General features: G+C 55.9%; 1 protein-coding gene across 1 annotated transcript in view; it reads right to left on the reverse strand.

Moving 5' to 3' along the window:
- The window catches only part of LOC116833273 (cytoplasmic phosphatidylinositol transfer protein 1-like), a 45,587-nt gene extending 24,019 nt beyond the window's left edge, over positions 1-21,568 (reverse strand). Inside the window, exons 1-3 of the mRNA XM_032794698.2 lie at positions 21,186-21,568; positions 15,644-15,846; positions 1,934-2,082 (exon numbers count right to left, since the gene is read on the reverse strand). Of these exons, the coding sequence (XP_032650589.1) occupies positions 1,934-2,082; positions 15,644-15,691 (197 nt within the window). The 5' untranslated portion in view covers positions 15,692-15,846; positions 21,186-21,568. The remainder of the gene's footprint in view (positions 1-1,933; positions 2,083-15,643; positions 15,847-21,185) is intronic.
- Positions 21,569-22,182: the final 614 nt, after the last annotated feature.

The following is a 22,182-nucleotide window of genomic DNA, read 5'->3' on the forward strand; positions in this document are numbered from 1 at the left end:
ACCATGGTGGGGAGCAAGGGGTTCTTAGATGGCTGAGTTCCCTGAGTGTGCAGGGATGGCCCACTGCCAATCCCTGTGAATAGAGCTTAGTAATCCTCAGGGACAAGCCCCTGCAATTTCCATCCTGCCCTAGTAATCCTCAGGGACAAGCCCCTGCAATTGCCATCCTGCCCTGCTCACGGTGCCCATTTACCGCCAGGTTCTGTAAACTGGCGGCAGGTGCTCTGGGAAGATTTATACAATAGTGCAATCTAGCGCTCAGAGCTCAGACTCCTGGGGTCTATTGCTAGCGCTGCCTTTGACCCACTTGGTAGCTTTGGGCATGTCACTTCCCTGTTCTCTCCACATGTGGGATGGGGACAAGGAGAGTGACCCACTGCAAGGTTCCGCTCATGTTAGCAAAGCATCTAGATGCTCAGATGAGAGCTCTCCAGGAGCAAAGCACACCTGACCTGCAGGATCCACAGCCCCTAGTGGCTTCCCTGAGCCACCTGAGTGCCCAGCACAGCTCTCCTCATGCTGCCCCAATGCAGCCGCCATTCACCTGAAGGAACTCATTAGGATTCAGACACCTGGAGGCCGCTACCAAACGAGGGCCAGTAAATTAGGAAGACTCCTGGCCCAGCTGCTGCTTCTCAAAATGCAGAGCTGAAGTAGCCTTTTCTGGCATCAGGAAAGCTATTAATCCATCGTACTCAAGGATCACTCAAAAGGAGGCTCAGAAGGGGACATGTGGGCTGGAGTAGGAATCAAAGCTGAGCCGGAGTAAAGGGGATATTGACGGACATGCTCCTCCTGCTGGCAAGTGGGAACATTCATCTGTGGCAGCTAGCATGAGACAATGCTGGGACATGGTGCCTGGATGGGCCACTAGAATTATTTCTGCAACCACTGATGTCCTGTGAGCTACATTTGCAGGGAGCAGGATTCCCTATCAGGACCATCCAGGACCTAACACAAGAGGAGACCTTTGCCTGGAGGATAGACCACCACCTTGAAATGCAAGAGGAAAGGATACAAAGCGGCTGGGGATAGGGACCAGTTCAGCAAGAACCTCACAAGCTCTTGCTGCTAAGAAGTTCATGTCACTGTAGCGGACGTGTCACACACTTCTTGAGATGCTGCTCCTGGGGGTGGGTGAAAGCAACCTCTCAAATGCAAATGATTGGCTGAGTTGTCCTGGAGTTAGTGCTTTTGGTTAGGGACGAGTCAGAGAAAGAAGTGTGTGTGTGGCGGGGGAGGGGGGCGGAGGTGCTGGAGAGAGCCCAAGGGTTTTCAAAGAGAAACCAACACAGAGAAGAGGCAGGATCCAGTGACCAAGTCTTTGGAAAGCCCGGAACAAAGGCTAGATGCAAAAAGCATGGAGAGAGAGGGGAGCTGGCTCATACAGGACAGGAGAGCCAGACTGCAGGTTAAAATCCCGTCCTTGTTGTTTGGTGGCCCTGTGTGGAATCAGCTGGGGATCTCAGACTTGTGGTGAAGTGTCCACATCACAAGCCATCCACCACCCTGGCTCTAACTGGACCGCTCTCAGCAGAGAGCCTCTTGCCCATAGAGATGTGGGGTCCCTAGATCAGGTGGCAACATGCAGGGGGAGCGTGCACGGCTGCTGCTTGTGCTGTAGCCATTCTACAGCCACAGCACAACATTATTATTTATGATTAGCAGTGTGGTAGCACCTAGGAGCCCACTGTGAACTGTGCAAGGTGCTGTACAAATAGAACAAAAAGAGTTGCAGCCCCACAGCTGTCAAATGGGGTTTAATAAAACATCCTCCAAGATGTCAGGGTTGCGATCAGGGGCCCCTTACTCAGGAAAGACACTGTTTATTAGGGAAGCCTTAACCCGGCGCTCAGCCCCCAGGGACAATGGCAGAAGTAGCCGATGCTTTGCAGATGATCATCCAGGGGATGAATCAGAGGAGAACTCTCACCTGGACAGGTGCACACGTTTCTCAGTGAACTGGCCGGGACCGTGGACAGGGTCTTCATGCGGCTCATTTTTCACCACTTCCACACCCTCGCCTTTTTCGCTCTCCTGGTGACTGTGCTTACTGATCATGTAGAGCTGTCCAACGCGGTACTGCAACAAGAGGGGACATGAGCAGGGATTCTGCGCTGCTGAAAGGTGCAGGACGAAAGCAAGAGCAGGCCATGCAGCAACTCTGGCCCCTCTTCAGCCAATGCGGGATTGTTCCCAACTCTTTAGTGAGCAGCGTTCTGCCTGGCACAGCTTGACAGTTCCAAGGGCTGCTACCCCTTCCTTGGGAGACTGGCCACAGACCTCTCCACTGGGCTTCTTTCTCCTGGGGTCCTGCCACCCTCTTCCCTTTTATCACCTGGTCCCATCACTCCCACTCACAGGCCACCCCAGACGATTCCTCTCCTGCCTTGGCATTTACACCCCTCGCAGACTTGCTGCAGTCTCCTCACTCTTCGCTTAACTTTCCCCACCGTTCAGTCTCTCCCAATTGGTATTTTGCTCCTCCTCTCTGAAAAGCTTCCAATTAGTCAATCCCTCTCTAGTAAAGCAGAGCCCAGAAATGAACAATGGTCCAGTTCTCCACATGGGGTCAATTACACCAGGACAAAAAGAGCGTAAAATGCTGCCACTGACTAGGGGAGCACTGCACTCTCGCTGGGGTAAATGACTGGAGAATTCAGCCCAGATGGCCAGAGAGCCTAGCACCTCCTCACTCTGAGACACTGCTGCATATGCCACCCTACATTATATGAGCCTTTGTTTTCCCTGCCATATCACACTGCAACTCCAGTGCATGGTACATGATTAGCAGTGTGGTAGCACCTAGGAGCCCACTACCCGGGCTGTCGAGGCTCCTGGGGCTACCCGGGGGCTACCCGGGCTGTCGAGGCTCCCCCACCCCCGCCATAGAATGGTTTGTTTTTTTCCCTCCCTGTGTTATTCGTGTGCATTTTGCAAGCTGAGCCTTGGGTTCTCCTTTTCTCCCCATGTTCCCTTTGGATGAATACTCTGCCCTGGCTCTTATTTGCGCCTCCTCCCAATTTAGAATCATCAGGGAATTTCATTAACTTGCTGTTTACTCTCCCTGCCAGATCATTAATGAGGATATTAAATGGGACTGGCCACAACGCAGCTGGCACCTCTTCACAACTCCCCCGTTGCCATGCGCGACTTCGTCAAGGGCTGCAAGCACTAGGCGGAAGAGGCATATGCAGGTAGCAAGGGCGGCTCTATGTATTTTGCCGCCCCAAGCATGGCGGTCAGGCAGCTTTCGGCGGCACGCCTGCAGGAGGTCCACTGGTAACACAGATTCGGCAGCATGCCTGCAGGAGGTCCGCTGGTAACACGGATTCAGTGGCATGCCTGCAGGAGGTCACCTGCTAACGCAAATTCGGCCGCATGCCTGCGGGAGATCGCCTGCTAACACAGATTCGGTGGCATGCCTGCGCGAGGTCCGCTGGTAACATGGATTCAGCGGCATGCCTGCGGGAGGTCACCTGCTAACGCAGATTCGGGCGCATGCCTGCGGGAGATCGCCTGCTAATGCAGATTCAGTGGCATGCCTGCGCAAGGTCCACTGATAACACGGATTCAGCTGCATGCCTGCGCGAGATCCGCTGGTAACACGGATTCGGCTGCATGCCTGCGGGAGGTCACCTGCTAATGCAGATTTGGCGGCATGCCTGCGGGAGGTTGCCTTCTAATGCAGATTCGGTGGCATGCCTTGCCTGCGGGAGGTCCGCTGGTCCCACGACTTTGGAATACTCACCACCGAAACCGCAGGACCAGCGGACCTCCCGCAGGCGTGTAGCCGAAGGTTGCTGTACGGGTGGCCGTCAGGCTGCCAGCAGGCCACCCCCCGCGGCTTGCCGCCCCAGGCACATGCTTGGTGCACTGGTGCCTGCAGCCACCCCTGGCAAGTAGCTTCATGCAATGGAAGGGTCCATCATGCTTCCCACCCCCTTCCCCCGGCTCATGCTGAGGGCAAAAAGGGGAATGGAGACTGTTTGTTCTTGCATTCAACCATGCTCTCGAGCAGCAGTCCAGACCCCTACACTGCAGGGCTCCACTCTTTCTAAGGGAGAGAGCAGTTCACGCTCCACCTCCACTGGGGCTGCTCCCACCTCTCCAGGTCCTACCTGCATACTGCTTTAGCCCCACACCACCCGATTCCCCATCCTTCTCATCACCCTTCTCTTGGTAAACTGGAAACCTAGGGCCTGATCTCGCGAGGTGCTGCGAGACCTCAATTCTAGCTGAAGTCAGTGGGGTTTGAGGGCACTCAGCACCACACGGCATTGGAGCCAACGTCCATTCAGCCCTAGGCTTTTCCATCCTGCTCCAGTCTTGTCCTAAAGGAGTCGCTGTTATCAGGGGCGACAGAGGGATTTCCAGGTCTACATCGAGCCCTAGGTGTCTGCACCCTGCCCCAGCCCAGCGCCTTGGTACAGTGCTTTGAGCAGAAACCATTGTTTTGGTAGGGAAAGCACCTCCTAGCTGAGGAAGGCTGGACATGGACGCTGAGCCCAGCACTTACCAGCAGAGGATGCTGCAGAGAAGCGCAAGAGGCTCCCTCCCGGTGGGTGGGGATATGGCTGCACACCTAGTCCAGGGAAGCCTGACCCGAGGCAGCTCTGGGGCAGCACAGAGCGACATACAAGCGATAACCCATGGCCTCTGCTTCTGCACTACAGGGCTGCCTCTTAGATCCTCTGTGGTTTCCTCACTCATGTCATTCACCCCCAGAGCCATCAGGGTCCACACCCATGCTTGCCCTAAATGCTGCCCTTCCAGGGCCTGTGCATGAACCAGCACCACAGTGAGGGAAAAAGGGTTCAGACCCAGCTTGTATTCCGACCTTCGGGGCGGCTCAGGGGGGCCAGCCACCCCTCATCATTGCCCTCCTACCCCCACGCTCATTCACCAGTTAGAGGGCAGCATCTGCTGTATGGTGGGGAGCAGCCACTGTGCACATCACTCAGGGGATGCGATCAGCATCCAACTCCCCTCCACTGCCACAGTCTGGGGGTCAGGGTGTGGGGAGAGTGCAGCCCTGGGTTGCCATGGCAGCACCAGCCAGTTGGTAGAGGAGGCTCTGGATTAGGGGACTGTGAGCATGGCATCATGTGGTTGGCTCTGCCCTCAGCCTCTTCACCCCACCGTGAGCTCCAGCTGGCATGGCTGAGCAAAAGGCCTGGCTGCTCCTTGCAAGCTGAGGGCCTAGCAGAGCTGAAGGCCTCTCTAGAGCAGGTGGGTCCCAGACTTTCCTGCCATCCCACTGAGCATGCTCCAGACCCAAGCAAAAGGAGGCTGCATCAAATCATGCAGGATGCCACCATGTGGAAGCCTGGCCCATGTCGGGGATGGCAGCACCCAGAGTTGCATAGAGGGGGCAGAGGTGGCACAACAGGGCCCAGCACCCAGGCTGAACGCCAGCATTCAGCAAGGAAGGGAGAAACAGGGCGTGGCTCTCTGCAGGAGAAGGAAGAGGTGACAGCACCTCATGCTACTCAGTGGCACCCAATATGACTTCTCAATGAGAGGGAGGGGGGGCCATTGTGGCACATCCACCAGCCCTGCTCACTGACACATCCTGCAGATAGAGGGGGTACAGCCCCTGGAATCCCCCACCTGCATACCTCCACAGGGGATGGCCATGGTTCTGCAGCTGGCAAAGACCTCTGTGCCCCCATAAGGAGGGGGGAGAGGGATTTGCCTCTATTCTCACCTTCCAAGCAGCTCTTCAAACTCCATCACAAAACCCCCAGTCATCCTCCTTCCTCCCAGGAGGTCTGGGAGAGGGGACCAAGTGGGACCTTTCAGAGGAACTCAATCAGCCTCATTAGAGGCCTCTGGATTTTCTGTTGTTTCCTGAGGATGAAAAGGGTAGGGCTGAGCCTCAGGCTCTCAGCCCTCCAATTGGCTTCCCTGTTCCCTCTGCGCTGGTCCTCCTGCTGCCCCAGAAGTAACTGCCTGGCCTTTGTTCATATCACACAGGAGTGCCGCCAGCTTTTTTGGCGCCCCAGGCGGTGGAAGGTCCCGCCCCGAAATACTGCCCCCGACAGAAGCGGTGGAAGATCCCGCCCCCGAAATACCGCTGACGACCAGGGCAGCCAAAGGTTCGGCCACTGCGGTCGCCACCCCTAAATGTTAGTGCCTAGGCGACCGCCTAGGTCGCCTAATGGGTTGCACTGGCCCTGATATTACAGACCCCAATGGATCCCTCCCTTGGCCCCAAACTTGTCCCAGCTGGGCACAGGCAGAGAGCAGGAGGAGGGGAGGATCCTGCGTGATCCTCCCCCAGCCAGAGTTGCTGCAGCCACTAAAGTCCTGGCCTGTCCTGGCAGGGGGTGCTGAAGGGAGCAGGACAGGAGCACTGGATGCAGGGGAGCTCTCAGCTGCTCCTGTCTGAACCTCTCCCAGCAGAGGATCCTGGTAGGCACAGGCTGCGGAGCACAGCCGGGGTGTTAGTTCCCCCTACTATGCCGTGGGGCTGTAGTAAGGTTCTAGCGGCCCAGGAAGTGTCTCCCCACGGCTGGCTGAGTCAGCCTCCATTGTCAGTAGCAGCTCAGCCTTCCCATCCATTACCTAGTGCTGCTGCCTGTGTAAATATTAATAATGAGTTCGGCACATGGAAACAGGGCTGAGCAGATAAGCTATCAGAGGAGAGCATGTCCGTTCACACCTGCCAGCCACTGCAGGAGCCTCAGCGGCACCAGGCGGGCGTTCGCTTCCCCCCGCTCTCTCCCCAAGCCGAGGAGGATAGGACTGTTCCCTCCCGGTGGGGATCTCCCTGGGGACGCAGTCTGAGGGCACCCCACCAGGGTCTCAGTCAGGCTGAGGAAAAGGCACTATAGCCGGACCTGGTCAGACACCTAGGCATTGCAAACCTAAGCCATGGTGCAGTGCTCTCTCCCACGAGTGGATGGGGGCTTAGAAAAACTACACTCCCTTTACTACACTGGACTGGGACTCAGGAGACTTGGGTTCTATTCCCAGCTCTGCTGCTGAACTGCAGCATAACCATGGGCAAATCATTTCACATCCCGGTGTCTCAGTTTCCCCCTAGCCCTTTGTCAGTTTAGCCTGTCAGTTCTCAGGCTCACAGCCCCTAGCATGAGGGGACTCTGACCTTGCTCAGGGACTCTAGCTGCTGCTACAATACAAATAACAGTGAGTAATGAAAGCGCTACATCCACCAAATGACCTTTGGGCCTGGGCTCCCTGGCTAACTCTCCAGCTCAGCCAGAGAGCAACCCCTGCACTGCTGCTATCATAGACAAACAGCCAGGGTTGACTGAGAGCTCTGAGCTGGGGGATCTGCGGCTGGAAACACTCCATTGTTTGCAGTTCTGACAGTCCTCTGGGCTGAGCAGGGAGCGCTGGCATTACCCATGGCATGGGGGTGAGGCCAATTTCTTTTTGTAACTGGGGTCTATGCCTCTCCCCACAGTGATCTCATTTCAAAGCCTCAACATGCCTCAGTCTATCGCCTGCAGCTAGTGAAGAGAACACGCATTCCCTGCCCCAGGCCTCAGGATCGGAGGAGGCTGTGTGGCCTACTGGGAAGAGCATGCAGCAGAAGCTGGGATAATCCTGGGTTCCAGTGTGGATAATGCAACTGACTCACTGGGAGGACGAGTACATGAACTTACATGCCTGGAGCTGACCCTAGGAAACCTCCCTGTGGCACCAGGCCCATACGAGGATGATCCCAGCTCCTAGTCCAAGCTCGTCCCAGTAGGGCACACAGCCACCTCCAATCCTGAGGCCTAGAGCAGGGAGAGCATGTTCTATGTCTAAAGGCATGTATGGTAAGTCACTCCATCCAGCAGCCGGGGTACAGGGGAGGAGAGGAGGTTAGCACACTCAGACTCTTTCAGGCACACCCACAGGCCTCCAGCCAGGCCAGATGGAGTCAAGGAAGCTGCTAATTCTGTCCCTTCATACTGAGTCTCAGTGTGTTAGCAGAGACTCCCACTCACATGGGACACTGCAAACAGTCTGGCTGGTGAAGCTCAAACAGCACCACAGAAAGGGCTAGTTTCTGCTGTGCAAACATGAACCACTCCAAGCAGATCAGCTTCCAAGTGCTCCTCCACTGGCTGCATGGACTGTTTGCTCAGCCCCATGTCAGACGTAACCTGATTTTATTCAGGATGTTCTCAGGGTGTCCAGGGAGGGTCGCTGTTTGCTTGGAATGCTATGGCTCCAGGCCACAATCTTGCCACGAGTATCCAACAGCTTTATTACAGTAGTGCCTATAGACTCCAGCTGAGATTTAGGGCTCTATTGTGCTAGGCACTGTACACACATTGTGCGAGACAGTCCCTGCCCCAATGAGTTTAGAATCTAAACAGATAAGGGCCCGAAGGGGACACTGAGGCACACATGCGGGAAGTGAGCTGCTCAAGGTCATACAGCAGGCCAGATCTCCCAAATCCCAGTCCAGGGCTCTAGCCACTGTACTGTACTACCAGATCGCTCCCAACTAAAACCAGGGAATGGCAGGAGTGACAGCTCCAGTCCCAGCAACCGGGAGCCATCTTTGGCCTATTTGTTGTTTCCTTTTATAAAGTGGAGCCTGGAGATAGTTCGCCAGCTTTTCAAGCACAATAACCCCCTTCTGGAGGAGTCTGCTGAAAAGAACATTGACTTTTTGTTCAATAAATAACATGGGAGCGGAAAAAAAATATTTGATGATGCTTCTGCATAACAATTATTTTACTGTTCCACTGAAGATCCTATCCATCGTTCTAATTGCCAGAGAGATCTCATCTTCACTTCACCGAACTGTAAATGTTCTCCAGATGTTAACACGAAATCTTTGCTCTCTTAGCACATTAGAAACTGACAGCCCTGCAGTCCCCAGAGTACATTTGGAAAAAGATATGCTAGGGGGCACCCTGAATAAATTGCTGATGTGCCCTTTCTAATCAAGGCTACAAAGCACTCTTTGTATAGGGATGCTGGGGACCTACTGAAATTACCAGGGCTTGCCGATGGGAATTTATGTCTCTTCATAAACATTAACACTATAGTTTACTATTGAGAGACTAGGGTATAACTCAGAGGAACCCTAAGCACCAGTGCTGTAAGCAGATTAGCCACGGCTCTCCACAGACATGGATATGATATTACATTGATTCTAAGAGGGATACTTGGGAGGTCGCAGCAAGCATAGCTATTGGGGGCTCTCACATGGGGGGTCGGGACCCTTCAGGGGGTCGTGAGGTTCTCACATGGGGGGTCGCGAGCTGCCAGCCTCCACCCAAAACCCTGCTTCGCCTTCAGAGTTTATACTGGTCTTAAATATATTTAAAAGTGTTTTTAATGTATAAAGTGGGGGTCACACTCAGAGGCTTGCTGTGTGAAAGGAGGCACCAGTACAAAAGTTTGAGAATCATTATTTTAGATTACTGCCAATATACTCAGTTTTAAAGCATGCCACTACTGCTTCCTATATGTTACTACGCTTATCAACAGTCTCAGCAGTTATGGGCATGGTAGCTTTCTACAGATAAACTCACAGCTCCGTACCACAGACAGTGTAACTTACTATAGAGCTCCTGGCAGCTCTCTGCAAGCATGGGCAGTCTGCTGTATGCTACTGCTGCTATCCTCGTGGGGAATCACTACTAGCACACGCCTACAGCAGTTAGCATGAATAAGGTCAAGATCTGCTTCTAAAAGTAGCTGCCTGTAAATATATTGTAGGTTACTAGTGGTAAATACTCGTAGCCCTTCTGGAGCCGCGTATTGTGCTATTGGCATAGGCACAGCTAGCTGTAAGCAATGACAATGCACAGCATTAGTCATGGAATAATTATTGACAATGCTACAGAGCTCGGATCTCCTCATCCTATGATACTGCATGCTAAAGGAGACTAATTGCTTGAGGAGCGCATGCGGTCTTAAATTAAACCCCGTCAGCACATGCATTGCCGCAGCCAGCTTCCCCAGATCACCCCCGGGCTGTTATGCCACAGCCAGGAATCCTCAATCTGTTGTATTTAATCAATCACAAGCCAATTGTTTTTAGCACTAGGGAACAGTCATAGGTTCATCTTGTAGGCCACAAAAGGCTTTTTGGCATAGTTCTAATAGTGCATTCAGATCCAGGGCTTAGGCCCCTAGGTGTCCGTACAGTGCCAAGCACAGCCTGGATCTCGGTTGTGGCCTATAGGCGCTACAGCAATACAAATAATCCATCTGCCGCAGTGACCCCGGCTGGCCCAAGGGAGAGCCTTGCAACCCCTACGCTCCAAAACACGGGTTTCAGTTTGGAGTGTCAATACCCACACACAACAGAGGTGGCCTCTGATGCTGCACAGGGCCCCATTTTTCCAGAGCACCCAGAACACAAGCATCCAGCCACCAGGAGGTTCCCCTTGCACTGGTGCCAGCTGACCACAGCAGAGATTGCATCACTCTCCCTGCCTCACTCCTGTGGAGTGGGTGAGTGTTCAGAGGCCATGCAATCCCACCCAAAGTTTAGTGAGGGCCTGAGGATGCATCCCATGGGGAAGCTGGGGGAAGCTCCACACAGGTCCCACCCACCTGACCTGGATGTCAGAGGTGCCGAGTGCACACAGCTCCAGCCAAAGTCAGTGGGAACTGCAGGCGCTCACCTCAGAAAATCATGCCCAAAGGGGACAGGCTTAGGGAGGACTTGCACTGGGCAGAGGAGCTAAACAGGTGAACACTATAAGGGCAGTGTGTGAGCGTGTGTGTGTGGGGGGAATGGGCCAACGCAAGCCCCCCCTTCGCCCCCTGCACACACACCCCTTCATGGCAATAGCATTGCCCCATCCCGTGAAAACTAGGGGAGATGCTGGCCCAAGTGGGTTTGCTGAGATGCGTCCATCTGCCTTGGCAAATCCTACATGCCGATCCCTTCCCATAGCTCCAAAAACCAGCACAGCCCCATAAGGACAGGAAGTGTCACTCAATGGTTACAGCAGGGGCCTGGGGAGTCAGGACTTCTGGGTTCAGTTCTGAGCTCTGCCACTATTGAGTGAGCTTGAGCAAGTCACTGCCTGGCTCCGTGCCTCAGTTTCCCCATACATATCACATGGGCAATGCTCTCGCATGCCCAAGTCCTCCGAGCATTGATTGATGAGTGTTTGCAGAATGCTTGGAGTGCCTCAGATGGGAGGGGTGAGAGCAGGGCCGCTATTACTGTGGGCGCCATGCCGGGCTGCTGCCCAGGGCTCTACACGCTCAGCATCTTAACGTACCTTCAGTTCGGTTTCTCAGAAGACCTATCAATGAGGAAGTTTCCATGACGCACGCTGCCACGGTAACGAAGGCCTTCTGCAGGAGGCAGGAAGCTGCCTGCCTGACACTTCCTGTGCAGGGGAGGCCTCACATGTAGCTGACCCTGGGCTCCCATGCTGAGCTTGGGGCCTGCTATCAAACCACAGCCTCCCCTCTGGTCGTCTTTCATACACACCCGGCCCCTCCTGCCTGCAAACAGCAGACCTGCATGGCAGCTTGAAGCCTTCATCCCCCCGCCCCTCCACCCCCACCCCACAACTGCTGTCGCTTTGTCCTGTTGAACAGCAGGCCGATGCAGACCACAACTGCATTGCAGTGCCTACCCGAGCTCCCCTCCCCACAACGCGCTTCCTGGCCAGTTTGGAAACTAGAGATCAGCCCTCATGGGAGAACGCAGATCTGGATGTGGAACTGGCTGGAGTTGGGGGCCAGGCCCAGCTGTGCTAGAAGCTAAGGCTACCTGCATAGGGCCCACTCCGATCACTGCCCCACTAATTCACTGCTCTCCTCTTTAACACCCTCACCCTCACCAACCCCTTCTCCCTCCAGGTCACGTCTCCCAGCAAACGCAGCTCTCTGCTTCCATCAACCATGTAGGACTCTGCTCCCAGCACATGCATGCGCCTGCACTCACGCCATACAGGTCAGCCCTCAATCTTCTTGGTGAGGTAGAGCCTAAGGATTGACCCAAGCAGCTGCCTTCCGCTCACATGTGGCTCTCAATCTGCCACTGGCACCAAGTCCCTTTTCCCACAGCGATCCAGCTGCCCTCAGTAAACCTGTGCCAAGTAGGTGGCATGACACCAAAGACCGTCAATGAGGCCGTGAGCAGAGATGATGCGCCCATTTCTTGTATGGGAGAGCAGCATGTCTGGCTAGCGCCCAGCCACGGAACATAGGGTGCCAGGGAAGCTGGGATTGTTGCAGGTCTGTGGCACGAGACAGAGATGGGCCCTGTGGACAGAGTGATCTTACAATTACCCCACACAGCATATTTCACCTAAATCCATCCCAAAGCGCTTTACAACACACTCATACAGGAAGAACTTCCCCTGCCACTAACATGCAGCCACCTCTGAAGTGGAGCAGAGCAACTGTTTTAACAATGCACAGCAACCCTGCGCAAGAGTTAAAGACAGGGAGTAGGGATGAATACTGTACCCAACTGAAACTGCTGGGGGAATTTTTGATTAATAGAGTGCAATGACCCCTCGCTGGAACAGGGCCAGAGCTATGCCTCTCTCAGAGTGTGCTATGGCAGAGTTTTGATGCTCACAAGTGTTCTGAACATGGGTTTCCTTTTTCTTCCAAACAGCAATGAACCAAAATCTGCTCTCAGTTACAACATGTAAAACCAGAGTCACTCCATTTGACTTCATAGGCGCTACTCCAGATTTACAGTGGCGTAAGCAAGGGTAGATTTGGGTCCAGCAGCCCAGTGGCCCTTAACATGTACCTATCTGCATGGGTATCTCTAGCACATCCATCACTGCAGCTTCCAGGGGTCATGCTAGGGAACAGCCAGTAGCACCGGTTACTGAATCAGCAGTGCTGCTTCCCACTGCACCTGGTGGTTTCCCATCCAGGTCATGAGCCTGCCCGACTCTGCTTAGCTTTTCCCGGCAGTGAAAATAACCCTGTAGCAAGCCTTCCGAAATGCCACCTGCAAGTCACTGGCCTTTTTACCTGGTGGCGCACACTTGCCACTGCACATGGAAGCCATTACACTTAGCCGCCACCGGCTCCTGCCTAGCGCTTTCGCTTCACACACACTACCAGCCCCGAGTGTCAGTCCCCTGAGACCAGTTCTACAGTCAGCATCCCGCAGGTTTGGGCATACACCAGTGCTCTTAGCACAGAACAGAGGACTCCCAAACTTTTCCACGGTGTGGGTCACATTTTAACCCCGTGCTTTTCCCCTCTCACCACCTGACCCCATCTCTCAACGCCTCTGTGGCAACTCCAGCAACTGCTTCAATGGAAACATAACATTGGGAACGCAGTATACATACTGGCGCTGGGACGTAATGCAATATGACAGCTGGAAATGTTCTCTGCGGACACCAGCAGGTGCTTCACAGATGTCTTTTTAAATAAGGCTCAGGATTGCTGTGCCCATTTTACAGATGGGGAAACTCAGGCAGGTGCCCACAGCCACACGGCGACTCAGTGGCAGTGCTAGGCAGATCATCTACTCCCAGCTCCATGCCTGCTAGACCCGGCAGCATTGGATCCCTCCAGCATAGTGGGAGGAGCCCAGACCTCAGCAACTGCTCACTAAATGCGCACCAAGAACCGCCGGATGGCACTGCTAACAGAACTGGGATCAGAAATCAGCTCTTACAGCCTAGTCCTCAGCTCTGCCCCTGGAAGCACGGGACGAATTCCCCAGGACGAGCCACACAGCAGCAGTCCAGGGAGCTCCCGAGCCTGCTGAACACTCCTGCCTGGCTCCTTCCTCCCCCATGTGATGCTGGAAGCCCAGAGCCTTCCCTGCTCTGCTGTGCAGACTGCTCCCACTCTCTCTGTCCCTCACCCTGTGGATCAGGCTGGGGAGACTGAGACCCTGCCTCTGTTCTGAGCACTTCTACCCGGCTGGCTGGGCTGGGAGGGGACGGAGCAGGTAACAGGTGCCAGGGAGGGCGCCTGGCAGAGAAAAGGAGAGGCACAGAAAGGGTTGGTGCGTGGGGTGCTAGCGTCAGCTCTCCACCCACGCAGGGCTCCCCGCCTGACACCCTGGGGATCTGCCCTCCTCTGCTCTCTGTTCTTCCAGCCCAGAGCCCTGCTGCCCATCTCGTTCGCCGTCATCCATGGGATTTTCTACATTAACAAGACACACATCACAGGGAGGAAGCTTTGCCACTCTCAGATGGATCTGGTCAGCCCTGGCTCTAGGATGGTCCCTTGCCACTCTCACTCCCGCCCCTATGCTCTGAGCCAGATCCTCCCATTTGGTACAGGGGGACGAGATCCAAGATCCTGCACCTCACAGCCCCCGACTCCTTACCTTTACCCCCTGCTGCCTTCTGCCCCACCATACCCCTCACCTCATCACAGCCTCAGCTCCCCACCTTACCCCCCACTGCCACCTGCCCCATTGTACCCCTCACCCCCAGCTCCCCACCTCACCCCCCACTGCCACCCTGCTCCATCATACCCCTCACCCTCAGCTCCCCACTGCCACCCTGCTCCTTTGTACCCCTCACCCCCAGCTCCCCACCTCACCTCCTGCTGCCACCTGCCCCAGCATACCCCTCACCCCCAGCTCCCCCATGCCCCCCACTGCTACCCTGCTCCATCGTACCCCTCACCCCCAGCTCCCCACCTCACCTACCGCTGCCACCTGCTCCATCGTACCCCTCACCCCCAGCTCCTCCCATACCCCCCACTGCCACCCTGCTCCATCGTACCCCTCACCCCCAGCTCTCCCCATGCCCCCCACTGCTACCCTGCTCCATCGTACCCCTCACACTCAGATCCCCCCATACTCCCCACTGCCACCCTGCTCCATTGTACCCCTCACCCCCAGCTCCGCACCTCACCTCCCGCTGCCACCTGCCCCATCACACCCCTCACCCCCAGCTCTCCCCCCCATACCCTCCACTGCCACCCTGCTCCATCGGACCCCTCACCCCCTGCTCCCCATCTCACCCCCCACTGGCACCCTACTCCATTGTACCCCACGCCCCCAGCTCCCCATCTCACCCCCCACTGCCACCTGCCCCATCATACCCCTCACCCCCAGCTCCCCATCTCACCCCCCACTGCCACCGTGCTCCATTGTACCCCTCACCCCATCCCAGCCCTGATCCCCCATCTCCTACACACCTGCTGTGATCCTATTCTTTATTATACTCCATTAGACTCCAATTCTCCACTTTACTGCCTGCTGCTATCCCGCCCCATCATTCCGCTTTTCTCTCTCTGTCCCCCTCCACCTGCTATTCTGCCATCACACTCCTCCTCCTGTCAGATCCTCCTCCCCACTCCCCACCTCTATCCCCATACCTGCTCTGCCCTCATCACACCCCTCCTCCCTGTCAGACCTTGCTCCCTCCTCCCCACCTGCTGCTATACCCTCCGTACAGTATCTCTTCTCAACCCTGATCCCCTCTTCTGCCCCTTGCTGCTATCCACCCCCTCTTCCCCATACAGTGGTGCTCTGGCATGCAGGAGGGCAGTTATGTTGCACCCCCTCACGCTGGGCAGTGTCGCCTGGCTCACGGGAAGGGCAGATCCCCTCATGGCTGGCGTCTTTGGGGCTGCAACGTCCCTCGCAGCAAATGGAGAGTGTTCCATCTAATCCTTTCGCCGCCTGGGGTCCAGCCCACACTGCTCCTTCCACCCACAGGGCCTCCCAGGAGAGCAGCCGAGCACTCACCTCTTCAGTGGTGAGTGGCATGCAGATCCGATACTCCTTTATCAGCATGGTGGCCCCCTTGGTCTGCTGGGCTCAAGGTGCACGGGCAGCCCCTCTGGAAGGAAGCCGAGAGCAGTGGGCAGATGGGAGCACTGGATCAAGTGGAAACGTCAGTATGGAGAAAGCAGAGTGGCACCCAAGCCTCCTTCGGAGAAGGACTCATTCTGCAGGGAGACAGAAACACCCGCCCGTGGGGAGAGGAAAGATCAGAGCAGAGCAACAGCTGGGCTCCAGCCCGTATGCCCGAGGACTCTCCGATCCCTTCTTAGTCAGAGCAAAGGCTCCTCTCTCCTTCCTCCCCTGCTACCGGCACAGCTCTGCTTGTGACTTCATAAGCCGTTGCCATGGCAGTGGTTGTGAGGTCACCAAACTAGAGTGTAACAACCTGGCATGTATCAAGGGAAGGAGCTGGAGGATCCAGGAGCTGGGCAAGGAGGGGAGGCCAGCACCCCCAGCTGTGTCAGATCCACACATCAGCCACTGGGGGCAAGAAACAGCCACACAGAGGGGGAAGGGAGGGATCTAAACTGGGATTTAACCCCTACCCTGCTGAGGGAAGGTCTGCCCCTCTCAGCAGCTGCTGGTGCGGGGACAGGTGGAGCCTGAGGGGAGCAGGTCCTCTCCCCTGGGAGTCCCTGGGCCTGTACAGCTGTGCTGTTCACAGGGATGCAGGTTACACAAGTGGCTCCAAAAACAGGATGAAGTGGCACCGCAGAATGTAGCTAACCCCTGGGGGGATTCAGTGAGTGTGAAAACATCAAGGTGAGCCACATGCTGCGGGAGGGAGAGGCAGCCACAAGGAGAGGTCAGTGTAAGTGGCTGCCTCCTCACACTCCTTGTTTTACACTCATCTAGTTGCTGGTGCCCCTGCCTCCTGGGCCTGTGAGTGACAATGATTCACACCCTCCAGGAACAGCCCGGGGCCCCTTTGCAGCCAATGGGAATGTTGCTTTTGATTCCCATGATAGGTGCAGTCGGCCCCCACCTAACTCCCAGTCAGTGTAGGTTGCACCGTTGTGCCACTCCTTCCCCTGGTGTCTGATCAACCACTCCTGAAATAACTGCTGAGTTCTGAATCCACTGGGGTCACTGGGCTTCCCGCGATGTCCCCAATCTTGCCCTGGGACTAGGCAACCTCAGAGGTGCTTAGTATTAACTGGGTATTACATACCAACACAGTGCGCAGTGCTGTACAATACACACCTAATGTCAATTACACCAGGCCAGTCCCAGAGTCTCGACCTCAAGGAGTTTACAGTCCCAGGGAGATAGACCCAGTCTGGACACACGATCCCTGAGCTGCCAAGGGAGGTAAATTTCTTTAAAGGATTCTCTCCACCGTCCAACTTCCTTTTCCTTCCTCCATGTAAACTTACATCGCTACTGTAACAGGTTGGCAGCGTCTGCCTAAACCAACCTGCCCTTGAAGCTTGTGCTGAGCCAGCTGGCAAAGGGTTAAGTGGGCTCTGCTGACTTGTTATCCCAGGTGGCTAAAAAGGAGGCGGGAGTGGCTCTACAGGGACAGAGAACCTTGGGTGTGGGCTGAGCAGCCCTGAGGGAGGAACTCCAGGAGCAGCCAAGCCTATGGAGAAGGACTGACCTGAACTTTGTGCTGTTGTATCGTTAGTACCTTGGCTAACAATGCCAGTCCCCAGGATGGGGGGTGAGGTTGGGCTCTACAGGGTATGTGGAATACATCTGGGAAAGGCACTTGCTCAGTTATATACTGGCAATTACTTGTATGCAGAATAAGTGAGTGCTATTAACACCGAACAGCTTCCAGGAAGGTATTAAGAGGGCTGAAGTGAGGGTGGTTAACCAATCCAGGAGAAGCAGGAGACTTTCCCCACACATAAGGGCCCCATGGAGGAAGGTACAAAGAGAATGGGTGAAGAAGGGGCTTTGAGGAGGACAAGCAGAGGCCGTTGCAGTTAGCAGGTGAGGGAGCAGAAAAGAAGGAGGCAGAGATACAGCCGGGAGCAGGGAAAGTCCGATGGAGCCTTGACTGAGAGGCTCAGGCCTGAGGCAGCCACAGCTGATGGAGAAGCGTTTTCTGGGTGCTGCTCATACACGATCTGCCCGGGAGGAGTGATCCCCATATGCACCTGGTAGGCTGTTCAGGGCATTAGCAGCCTGGGCAATGAGGTTTGTGTGGTTTCTCCCTCTCCCCCTCACACCTGAGCAAAGGCTTGAGCTCCAACCACACCCTGGGCTGCAGATATGGGAGTTGCTGTCTCCAGTGATGACTGGTATCCAACATGCATGCAGTGTCCGTGAGAGCATGGATCCGGGCGTAAGTCCATGCTGCTTACTTGGATTTCTCTGGATTAGGTTCTACTGCCCTTTCCCCCTCGGCACTCCCATGGGGGATGAGTTGGGAGGAATTCATTCTACCTCTGCCACTCAGTACTGAGCTGTCCCACCTTTCTGAGGCCAATCACCCCCTTCACGCAGCATCCTCACTGCAAAGCCCTCTCCCTGCCCCAGCCGTCTGCTCATCTTTCTTTTCAAGAAGTAAGAGTCACACATCTCCTATTGAGATGCAAAGCTGGGAAGCAGGAGCAAGACCTCTCTCCTGGTTCTGTGAAAACCCTTCTCCATTAAGACTAGAGGAAGAAAAAAGCAGGGAGAAATGCAGGCAGCTAGAGAAGGAGCTCTGCTAGGAGAGGGAGCGGAGCTAGAACCGAAAATCCAGGGTCACGCTCCAGGCTGCAAAAGCTGCACTTCTCCTGTGATTCCCAACTGGAGGCGGAGCAGAAGGCAGCAAGAAGACAGGCCTCACATAGGCTTGGGCTGGATAGGGAGCTAGCCCAGATCCAGCTGCAGAGAACTGGGCAGATGTAACTCCTACCCTGAGGATGGATGGGCAGGCAGAGAGAGCAGCCAGGTGGCCAGACAGACCTTCTCTGACCATTGGACTGAGAGTAGAGAAAGAGAGTGCATAGGCCCATAGCCAGCAGACAGAATGCCTCTATGCCCCTATGCTGGTGGCAGACAAAGAGCCCGTACCCCCTGGATGGCTGGGCAGACCGACTGCCTAAGGTGCTGAGGAAATCAGAGCTGGAGAAACCCTGTCAGGTGCCTAGTGCATATTCTGCTCTCAGGGCACTATGTGCTAACTCACTGCAGAACTGAAGAGGGCAAGTGATCGGATGGAAGAAACAGATGCAGCATTCACCCAAAGAGGGATGCTACAGCCAGGCTGGTAAGCTCAGGGGCCTGATCTGTGAGCCTCCAGCCTGTTCATCACAATCTCAGCACTGGGGCTTGGAGAGAGCACAGGGCAGGAGGGAGACACCAAGCAAGAGGAGATCGGATCCCTTGAGTTTATGATTTGGATTGTGGTAGAGGGCCCAGCCTCAGTGAGCTAAGCACTATACACACTTCTTTGGCCCCAGCCCCACAGAGCCAACAGGGGGACACCACAAACAGATGGGGGAAGCAAAAGGGACCAGTGAGACAAAACCAGGCAAGAATGAGACGAAACATGTTTTCATGCTATGGCAGTGCTATGTCCCCAAGAGAGGCTGAGGAGGCTAATTGTTTCACCTCCACTAAACACTTATTGATTTGTGAGCTGCCTTCAGCGGAGATGCTGTGCTCAGCTCCTCTGAGGAAACTGACTCCTGAGGCGCGGCTCTGGATTTCCTCCAGTGTAAATGGGAGCCGAACCTGACCCTTGGAAAGAGCTGTGGATTTGTCCCAGCTCCACATGCCCTGGACCTGATCTGGCAGCATTTCTTCATGTGATAGCCCCATCAGCTTTGGTAGGACCTCTGACATGGGCACGGTGAGCAGCATTGGGCCCCCAGTTCGGAAAATCAGTTAATATATTACACTGAGAAGCTTATTAAGCATACACAGACCAGTAATAACAACCTTATCAGCCATGCAATAATAATCTTATCAGATTCACAGTAAATTTTATTAGATGTGCACTATCTAGCTAATGGAAACATGTAAATGCCATGCCCCAACCCTGCAACAGACACATCTGGGAGAAGCAAGGAGGACAGAGAGAGTACATTGTGGATTACGGAAATAATTACAGTAGCTGGGAAGAGACAGACCAGAACCAAACCCAAATGGAGTGTTGGGATCTGCAGGAACCAACCAGCCAGGCTTGTTTGGGGGACAGGAACTGAGTAAGGCAGATACATCCCATGTTCCTTTGCACCAGCCCTTAGTTCCATAGGAATCGAGTGGGTGGGGATTCCATTCTGTTTAGGTTCTCGCTCCTGTCCATCATTGTGGCCTCTGATCAGCAGTGTGAGAGCAACTCTATGGCGATTCATTCTGTTGTTTTTGAAACACCCTGTCTGGAGCCCTCTGAGTAATAAAATCATCTGGCTGAGCCCAGCTCCCTAGGACAGGCCAGAGCCTCTCGCATCTGATAAACTGACACTACACTTTGTCTTCACCCAAAGGCCAATTTATTTATAACGCAGCTGCTAATCCCCAGCAAATACTGGTTTTGTAGTAAATGTGTCACTAAGGTAACCTCCAGCTGCCCAGTTAAGCCTACGGCAAACACGGATTCTCCTTGCTGGGCTCCAGGCCCGCCCTGTCCTGTGGGGAAGGTGCCAGGTCCTCAGGCGGGGAGCCCTGCGCTCTGCTTTGCCCTTTCTCTGTTTGCCAACCCCCACGCCAGGGGAACAGCTCCAGGCCTGGCACAGGGAGCTCGCAGCCAGAGAGATCCCCCGACACGGCTCTAGGGCTTGGCCAACCATCACATGCCCTGGCCCAGCGATCAGGCGCTGAGGGCAGATTGGTTACCTATTAATGACACCGGTTTCATTGAGGCTTGACCTGGGGTGGGGGCTGCCCTGCCCAGAGGCTAGCGCTGGAGGCCGAAACTCACGGGAGAAAGCGGAGCCCCGCGGCACCTCGCTCCGCCCAGGTCCCCCCTTGCCCGGGCCCAGCACTGACGCGAGGGCCCGAGGCAATGGGATGGGCGCCCGAAGAGGGAATCCGCCTCGCGGCCCCGCACTGCAGGGTAGAAACTTTACAGAGCCACGGCTCGGCTGGCAAAGAGATTTCTGCCTCCACCCTGCCACCCCACCGTGCCCCCAGCGCCCACCCCTTTCCCTGTCCCATCCTCCCTCCTTTCCCTGCCCCCAGCGCCCCTTTCCCCTGTCCCATCCTCCCTCCTTTCCCTGCCCCCAGCGCCCCTTTCCCATCCTCCCTCCCGTGCCCCCAGCGCCCCCTTTCCCTGCCCCATCCTCCCTCCCGTGCCCCCAGCGCCCCCTTTCCCTGCCCCATCCTCCCTCCCGTGCCCCCAGCGCCCCCTTTCCCTGCCCCATCCTCCCTCCCGTGCCCCCAGCGCCCCCTTTCCCTGCCCCATCCTCCTTCTCTCCCTCTCGTGCCCCCAGCGCCCCCTTTCCATGCCCCATCCTCTCACACGTGGTTCCCCTGCTCCCCCCACCTGCGTTCCTGCAGCTCCCTCCCTTCCCTGCTTCTCCAGCCGCCCCCGTTCTCCATCCTCCCCCTGCACTCAGCTCACCCGGACCCGGAGCGGCGGGATTCTCCTTCACATCTGTCCGTCCCCGCGGCGGCCGCTCACAGGGAGTTTGCCTCCAACTTCCGATCCGCGTCCAAAGCGGCCCGCCGTGGCCGAGGGACCCGCCGCCTCTCCGGCGCTAGCAGCCGGGCCGGGCCGCCTGTGCCCCACAAGGGTCGGGAGCCAGCGATCCGCGCTGCCCACGCCGCTGCCACTGGGCTGCGAGTGCGGCTCCCTCACTCCGGTGCCGCCGCTCGCCGCATCCTGCCGCCGAGCCCTCGCTCACACCGACCCCTAGGGGAAAGCATCTGGCAGCGCAGGCAGCCCGGCCGGCCGGCCCTGCCCTGGGGGAGCCGCGCGGAGGGTGGAAATACCTGCCCGCCGCTAGGGAGCCGGCCGGGGCAGAGCAGCGAGAGAAACCCCACCCGCAACCCCCGCGAGCGGGGAGCCCTGACTGGCTCGGCCAGGGGGCGGGGTGCCTGGCTCAGCCGGCGGGTGGGGCTTGGTTCCCGCCTGTTTGTCCAGGAGAGGGACATCGCCAGGTTAAATCGGAGCCTGACATTTGCACACCCGCCTGCCGAGCTGCCTCAAACCCTGGCTCCGGCAGCCGGACAAAAAGGCCACTGGACTGTCACGGGGGCTGCTTGGATCCTCTGCACATTGGGCCTCTTTGAGGTGCCCAAATATGGGTTTAGGATGCTGCCTTTGCAAATGTTATCCCACATCTTAAACACTGCCCCCCCCCATACACACACACTCACACTCAACCCACCTCAATTCAGGAAAACCTTACAGGCAGTCTCTTCCCTTCTCTTTGCCCTCTGAAATCATTGTCCTGTTTGCACAGCCTAAAGTTAAGCCCAGGAGTAAGGCCTTGCAGGAGCTGGGCCTAGCAGCTGGGTTACCAACACTATTATGGATTAGTGAGTCTGAAATCCTGCCTTCTACAGTTCCCCACGGGTGGAGCAAGGCTGCCGCTCCAAGAAGCCTGCCCACTAGA

The sequence above is a fragment of the Chelonoidis abingdonii genome, chromosome 9 (genome assembly GCF_003597395.2).
Source record: "Chelonoidis abingdonii isolate Lonesome George chromosome 9, CheloAbing_2.0, whole genome shotgun sequence".
NCBI classification, from domain to species: Eukaryota; Metazoa; Chordata; order Testudines; family Testudinidae; genus Chelonoidis; species Chelonoidis abingdonii.